Below are 8,003 nucleotides of genomic sequence, written 5' to 3'. Positions count from 1 at the left end.
GTTTCTGTGAGTCTACAAAGATGTTAATTTAGTCAGCAATGTTTGTTTAGGGCGACCGAGCATTAGCATTAGCCGTCCAATGGGAAATTCCATTAAACGTTAGCATCAAGTTAGTGGACTTTAGCTTCATGTGCTAAATCAATCTCCGTTTTTATGGATTGATTATTGATCTATTAAGCTTAAATCGATTGATGGGTTTTATAAACCCAGCCCTAAAAACTGTGAAATCTTTTTCTTTTCTTTCTGGAAAATTGTCAGATCCGCAATAAATGGTGCTGCTGTGTTTCTACGTGATTTATTCCCAAAAGCAGCGAAGTTACACTCGCGTCCTCCGTGACTGGGAACCGCGCTTGCAGAAGAGCTCCATGGCGAAGGCACTGGCAGGGAAAGCGCAGCTGCGAGGTAGCAATGAGAATAGAGAAACTTTAGTGTTGGGTTTTCATAAAATGCACATTTAGAGTTTTTTTATATATATATATTTACCGGGCATATCTATTTAAGAAAGTGGAAAAATGTCAAGTTTCCACCAGGTAATATTCATAATCTAAGTTCTGATGGTTTTGTGTGTGTATCAGGTGATTAGTGTGTACTTTTTTAAAGATTTATGTTGGTCATAGCTGGTGTTATTTGAAGTTGTGCATGTGTATTTTGCAATGAGATTAATCGCAAGAGATGGCATGCTGGCTTGTTGCGTACGCAAAGTCAGACGCCATATTGGAATGGTACAGATGCCTGTTTACAGCTGTGTTACAAATGTACAAACAGTGCTGGAAAAACAAGAATGTGACTTTTCACTAGTAAATTATTCCTGTTTTAGGAGAAATTCTAGAAAACATGAGTTTACTCTTAATATTGAACGTTTAGGCTGATCTTGTAGTCTATTCAAAGTCAATGACAGCTTCAGACTTCACACTGTTTCCATGTTTTCTGGCAGGACCACCGATCTTTTTTATTTTATGGAGGATGATCGTGGTATTTGTACTTGTGTTAGACCTCAGATCAGACAGACGACCCGCTGGTAATCAGATTACTACGTGGAGAAAAAAAAACTAACCAGGATTTTCTGAGTAGTGAAGAGGGAAGGGTCTATCAGCCCTGAATCTCCATCCGGTGGGTCGACCGGGAAATGTGTCGTATGAGAGACTGCCTCCACCCTGTCATGTTGGTGTCCTTCTGATAGAGGCTGGGTGGGATCCACTTGAAGAAAGGGAACCCCCAGCCCAGCGTTGTCGCTCCCGCGTTTACCCTGTGGTGTTGCATCGCGACTGGCTCTGGCTGTATAATAAATCCCGGCCACTGCGTGCCTTAAAGTGGGTGCCACCTGGACCTTGCCGATCCGGGACCATGGATAGAGTGCTCACTGAGCCCTCTCTCCTGTCCACGGGACCATAGGGACCAGCACAGATGTTGACCAAGCTGCACTGTTCTCAGTGCTGCTAGTGGTCTACGAGGATGTCTGCTACCCACCGACAACACGGACCAAAGAGTCTAACAAAAGAAGATCAAAGGAAACATGAAAAACATTAAAACGAAAGATTAAAAGAATGTTAGAAAAATTAAAGGCAACATGAAAAACTTCAAAAAGAAAGATCAAAGGAAACATAAAAACAGAAGAAAAGATCAAAGTATCTTTAAGAAAGATCTAAGGAAAAAGGAAAAACATCAAAGGGGAGATCAAAATGAAACATGAAAAACATCTTTATCAAAGGAAACATTATTTTTTTCTATGATCTTTCTTGAGTTCTTTTGATGTTTTTTATGTTTCCTTTGATCTTACTCAAGTTTCTTTTGATATTTCCCCTTGAATGTTTTTACGTTTCCTTTGTTCTTTTGTATGTTTCTTTTGATGTTTTTTATGTTTTCTTTGATCTTTTGTAAGTTTTTGTATTTCCCTTTGATGTTTTTCATGTTTCCTTTGATCTTTCTAAAGTTTCTTTTTATCTTTCCCTTTGATGTTTTTCATGTTTAATTTGTTCTTTTGTAGGTTTCTTTGGATGTTTGTTATATTTTCTTTGATCTTTTGTAAGTTTTTATCTTTCCCTTTGATGTTTTTCCTGTTTCCTTTGATCTTTCTTATGTTCCATTTGATCTTTCCCTTTGATGTATTTCCTGTTTCCTTTGATCTTTCTTAAGTTTTATTTTTGTTTCACAAAATCATGTAAAAATCATTAAAATCATGTACTGATCACAAAATCTTTTAAAAATCTTCTTGGAATTCCGACTCTGAATATTTGGAATCCCGATTCGGGAATTCCGATATTCCCAAGACTGCATTCTAGATTTAAATTCCGAAATTTCCGAGTCGGAATACCAAGATTCCAGAGTCGGCATTCTGAGATTCCCGAGTCGGAATTCCAAGAATCCCAGTTTGTGTGTAGATTTAAATAAAATGACGACCATGCATCAGGTGTGCATTGTGTTTCCTATATAATAACCTTTTTTTATTTATAACAACAAAAAAGTTTCAAATGTCCTTCATTTATTGCACTTTGTACAATAGCATAATTTTCATGACCTGGGAATTATTTTTCTGATGATCAGAGCTTTCTCCTTTTTAAAATCGGACAGAAATTAATTATTTTATGGTAATTTTACTGTGTCTGCTAAGCCATGTTTAATTGTTTTAATACCATTCCTCTTTATGTATTTTAAACAATAGTCAAACGCCTGCATGTCATTTCTAGTGATACATCTCATCGATATTTTGTACATTTTTTGTACACAATTGCAAGTTCACATAGTTACACACAAAATGTATTGGATTCATTACAAAGAATTACGCACAAAAATCAAATGAGACTATTTTCTCTCCTTAATTTCCGACCCGATCACTGCTTTCTTCAGCTTTCTTCTCTTTTGTGTTCAGCTCTACTGCTCGACGAAGCAAAAGTTTAAACTCAAACTCGCATCATCTTCAGATCTCCAGTTTGCTTCCTCATCAGGTTCTGGAAAAACGTTGTCGAAGTTTTCATTTTAGCAAACACGCTCTGGAAATTCTTCCTTGATGGTTTCAAATACTAAAGTTTTCATTACTCTGATCTGGATTCGAGCTTCCTGCAGTCTCAAAACGAAAGCGAATCACACAGGTTCGTCTGCAGGACGGGACCTGCTGGAAGATCAACGGTCTGACAGGAAAACACCCAAATAAGGCAAAGGGGAAGTGCTGACGTCACTGGAAGGTCTCCGTGTGACGTAGAGCTGGAAGAATCGAGCTTGGACCTGACGGCGGGGTTTCCGGCTGCGGTGGCCGGCCCCAGATCCTTCGCCTTGGCCGCACGCGAGAACCCAGGGCGAACTCTGGGCCGAACCGGATCATCCACGCTCCAAAAAGCGCGGAACAAAGACTGCAGCGGCACCTGGAAGTCTGGAAGAGGGCGCGCTCCCGGCCATGCCCAAATATGGGCTTCCTCCTTTCCATCTTTGGGAACATACGTCACGCAGGAGTCTTTATAAAGGCGGGAATCCTCGCTCTGGATCTGACAGAAATCCGCTTCGGCCGCTGTGAACCCGTGAAGGCGCCGGTCCACCGACCGGAAATAAGCATTGTTATTGTTTACGTTTCCGTGCATCCACAAACACGAAGAAACAGCCGTCTGTCCCCCAGACCTCCAGCCGTCAGCCTTGGCTTCCCCTGAGCGCCGCCACCCGCAACAGCAGCCCGCCCGGAGCCCGGAACCCCCGCCAGAGCCGGTCCCCGTGCAGAAACGGAGCTCCTCCGCCGCCTCTGACGCCTCGTCCCCGGCCAAAGACATGGCAGCGACCAAAGCGGAGCTGCTGCTGCCCGGCCTGCAGCTGTCGGAGCCGCCGGTGTCCCCGCTGGAGGGATACTCCAAGCTGGAGGAGCTGCAGATGCTGCTGCAGAACGCCGCGGCCGGAGGCTCGCTGCTGGCCGCTTCTGCGGCGGAGGCGGCCGGGCTGCTGAGCGCGGAGTCCGGGGAGTGTGGAGGTAAGGAAAACAAAACCAAAAAAAGTTACTTTTCTTCTGTTTAATGAATTTTGACATGAAGCTCCTGATGTGGGAACTTTTTGACAAAACAGCTGAACTTATGTATAAAAAAGTTATTTTTTTTATGTTAAATGAATTTTGAAGCATAAATCTTCTGTGTTTACTACTCTGTTTTAAGCATCAATAATAAGTGTAGTTTTGAGATATTTTTGCTGTTTTGCTTAAATATTTTGTCAATTAAAAAAAAACATTTAAAAAAACGTTAAAAAAAACACTGTCAAGGCCCGGGGGCCATGACCGGCCCTCCTGCTAATTCTATCCGACCCTCCAGATAATTTTATTTCATTGTTATTAATGGCCCGATGTTATCTTGTGCTTATTTTAAATTTGTATAGTTTTGACAAAATATATTTTTATGGTGAGTAAAATATTGAAAATTATTTGAGGCGTCACCAGTGACGCGTAAACACAAAATCTATAGCATAGGCCTACTGTAACATTTGAACCATGAACACGATCAATGTAATTCAGTAGATTCTGAAGGAGAAAAAGCGGCGTGACGCTTTTTCTCCTTCAGAATGTGATTGATTGTGTTAACGGTTCAAAAGTTACAGTAAAACAAAGAATATCAGCAATGGAGCTAAAGGGTCTTAAAGGGTTAAGTTGAATTATTCTGAATTGAATTATTCATAGTAATGTTAAAAAGTTACGTTTTTACAGTTTTCAAAATTTCGTTTTAGTGTGTTCAATAAATGTTAACCCCACGACCTAAGGTGTGTTTTGGATTCTGGCCCCCTCTGCGATAGAGTTTGACACCACTGCCCTAAAACGAGCATGTCCAAAGTCCGGCCGTAGGCCAAATGCAGCTCATGTTCAGATTTACACCGGCCTGCAGGTTCCTGTCATACAATGAATAACATGCATCCTCCAGAACTGTGATTGTAATTTTCTTAAAATGTTAGGAGACAACCCAACTGGCCCTTCAGAACCTTAAGGGCCAAAAGAACTGATTTGTTTGTTTCTGTGGTCAAAATAAGAGCGTTTTTTGTGTTATGTTCCTGTTGACATCATTTAAATTTGAATTTTTTATTGAGTATTGAATCATTAATTGTATGAACTATTTAATCAGAATCAGATTGAATGTTGACAAAAGTTTTGTCTTTTTCTTTATTTTATTTCTGCTTTACAAATAATCAAGTAATTTGGTAAAAATGCATTTTAAAGTATTTCTGTTTAATGTGAAGAAGCAAAAACTAAATAAATAAATAATACTAATAATCATATTTGCATTACTGCACTGTCGACATGTCACTGACCCGCTCTTCTTTTCTCCTCAGAATCTCTCTTGGACTTCCTGGACCTCCAGAACCTCCCCCCTCTCACACCCCGCCTCCCACCTCTGGCCTACAGTGGGCGCTTCATCTTCGATCCCAGCTCCTCCAGCTGCAGCAATCTGTGGGCGGAGCCCCTGTTGGGTCTATTGGGGTTGGGGAGTGTCACAGCCCCGCCCCCTGCGGCCTGCAACCTCACCACTTCCACCCCGTCTTTGGTATCATCAACACCGTCCCAGCTGAGCTTGAGCTGCAGTACCATAGACGTCTCCTCCATTTTATCTTCAACGCCATCGTACACGTCTGCTATGGGCTCTGACTCCGCCCACCCTCCCAATGATGCCTTTTTGGCCCCGCAACCCTTCCAGTCGCAGGGCCCCCCACCTGCCTACCCGTCCCCTGCCTCCAGGTTGGGCCTCCAGCCTGTGGTGGCGATGTTGCCAGACTACACCCTGCCTCAGCAAGCGCCAGATGGCGAGCTCTGTCCGAGCCCAGACCAGAAACCCCTCCAGCCGCCGCTCACGCCACTCTCCACCATCAAGGCCTTCTCTGCGAATATTCAGCCTCAGGGGCCCACTGGCCTGCTCGCCAAGTCCTGCCCGTCCAAGAAAGCCCCTGGGGGGCGGCAGTGCAGGACGCCGCCTCACGAGCGTCCACACGTGTGCCCCGCCGATGGATGTGACCGCCGCTTCTCCCGCTCTGACGAGCTGACCCGCCACGTGCGCGTGCACACGGGCCAAAAGCCGTTCCAGTGCCGCATCTGCATGCGCAGCTTCAGCCGCAGCGACCACCTGACCACGCACATCCGCACGCACACCGGGGAGAAGCCGTTCCCCTGCAGTGAGTGCGGTCGCAAATTCGCCCGCAGCGACGAGCGCAAAAGGCACGCCAAGATCCACCAGAGGCAGCGCGAGCGCAAGGCCGACGGGGTCCCCACACCCACCTCAGAGGTCCCCACCTCCCCGGATTCGTCCTACTCCTCGCCGCCTCATAGCTGCCCGTCCGTTAGCATGCAGGCCTCCTCCCCCTGCTTCACCTCCTCCTCTGCCTGCTCCTCGCTATCACAGGCGTTCCCTTCCTCGCCGTCCCACCACTTCTACTCGTCCTCCTGCTCCTCTCCGCTGGGGGGCTCCCTGTCAGAGCTGCCCTCCCCCCACAGCTCCAACCTCTGCTGACCAAAGCCAAGACCCACACAGGGCTCAGACTTTTACTTTGAAAGGCCAAAGGTCAAGAGGGAAGGTGGACTTCAGTATGGATGTAGACGCTGTACATATGTGACCGTGCGCACACACGTGCACTCTGTTTGTCCCTACTGTGTAGGTTCTGAGATGTTCATATGTTTACGTGGAGCTCAGAGAGCTTTCAAGAATAAAACATTTATCTGACTCCTGCTGGTTTTATTTCAAACACCATCTGGACTCACCTGGACTCAGGTTTTAGACCCACAAGAGTTTAGCTTCAGTTTCTGTGTTTGAAGCAGCAGAAACCAGTTTGTAAATGATTGTCAAATAAGCAAAAAAGCTTTTAGCTGAAAATTATTTTTCAGAAAACCATGCAGATTAAACAGCATCAGTTTTAAAGACCATCTGTGTTCTTCACTCAGCACCTAATCTGCTGCATGTGTGTGTGTTCAGTGTGTGTGTGTGTGTCAAACAGCCAATAGGATCAGGTTTTGTCACCATCGGCTCAGGCTGCTCCCTGCTGGAAAAGCAACACGAGTCAGTCCAAATATGGTCTTTCCTGTAGCTACAGCGGACTTCCTGCAAGCCTTATATGGAGCTTCCTACTGGCAGGACGCCCAGGCCCTGTGTGTGTGTGTGTGATGTAACTCGTCAGACGGGGTCGGCAGGTCGGATCAGAGTCTGATGTTTCTGCGGTGTAAAAGCCTTCATGAGTTCATAAAAGCACCAAACTGCTCAGTTACTGTCCTCGCAGTAGTTACTCAGAGTTACTTCTGCATGGTTTCAGGAATGTTAGATATTTTATGAAGCTCTGTAGCTGCAGACAGAGGTTTAAAAACTGGACCAGAGCTGTGATCCAATATAAAAATACATATATTTGTTACAATACTTTATGCATGAGGCAAGTGCCACAAAACCAGGACTTTACTACTGACAGGGAGAAAGATCTAATTGGTCTCACAACAAAAAAAATGCACAAAAAAAAAACACAATTAGGCTTCTTTTGTGAAATGACACTGGAACTTTGAGTTGCAGGTTTATTCAAGAGAGACAAAACAAAAAAGTTTTAAAAACCCACGTGGTCGATGTTGTTACTTGATGTTAGCTGCTTTTAAATGTAGTCAACATACTCTGGTTTGAATGCTCCGATACCATTAAACATCAGCTAATTTAAAACTGATCAACATTTTAGAAGAGAAAGACAAACAGCAGCTAAAAGCTCATTCTGTCAGACCAGACAGCAATGGTGGAAGCATATTTTCTAAATGAAAAAATCCTCCTGAAAAAAAAAAAAAAAAAAAATTACAGTAAAGCAGGGGCTTCAAACTCAATCGCACAAGGGGCCAAAATCCAAACTCACACCTTAGGTCATGGGCCAAACAGGATAAACATTGATTGAACATTTCTAAAAAGACATTTTTAAAACTTAAAATCCGTAACTTTATAACATAATTATGAACTAGATATATAGCATTACCTGTGGTAATGCTGGTGTGAATGCTGTTAGCTGAATTTGTTCGCAGAAAAAGCTGAAATTGATAGTTA

General features: G+C 43.8%; 1 protein-coding gene across 1 annotated transcript; it reads left to right on the top strand.

The window, feature by feature from the left end:
- The first annotated feature begins 3,191 nt into the window (after positions 1-3,191).
- Positions 3,192-6,662, top strand: LOC112138638 (early growth response protein 1). Its single transcript, XM_024261235.2, has 2 exons — positions 3,192-3,946; positions 5,284-6,662. Exons 1-2 carry the CDS (start codon positions 3,751-3,753, stop codon positions 6,450-6,452), a joined length of 1,365 nt encoding a protein of 454 aa, XP_024117003.1. The 5' UTR covers positions 3,192-3,750; the 3' UTR covers positions 6,453-6,662.
- The last annotated feature ends 1,341 nt before the right edge of the window (positions 6,663-8,003 follow it).

This window comes from Oryzias melastigma, linkage group LG14 (genome assembly GCF_002922805.2).
Source record: "Oryzias melastigma strain HK-1 linkage group LG14, ASM292280v2, whole genome shotgun sequence".
Classification (NCBI taxonomy): domain Eukaryota; kingdom Metazoa; phylum Chordata; class Actinopteri; order Beloniformes; family Adrianichthyidae; genus Oryzias; species Oryzias melastigma.
Note: the sequence above shows the minus strand (reverse complement) of the source record. Positions and strands in the feature narration are given on the sequence as shown.

What these genes read in the sequence shown, in the direction of transcription:
- LOC112138638 (XM_024261235.2), top strand. Translation starts at nt 3,751, where the DNA reads ATGGCAGCGACCAAAGCGGAGCTGCTGCTGCCCGGCCTGCAGCTGTCG. An exon ending in GGAGTCCGGGGAGTGTGGAG is followed by an intron (nt 3,947 to 5,283) that starts GTAAGGAAAACA and finishes TTTTCTCCTCAG; the next exon opens with AATCTCTCTTGGACTTCCTG.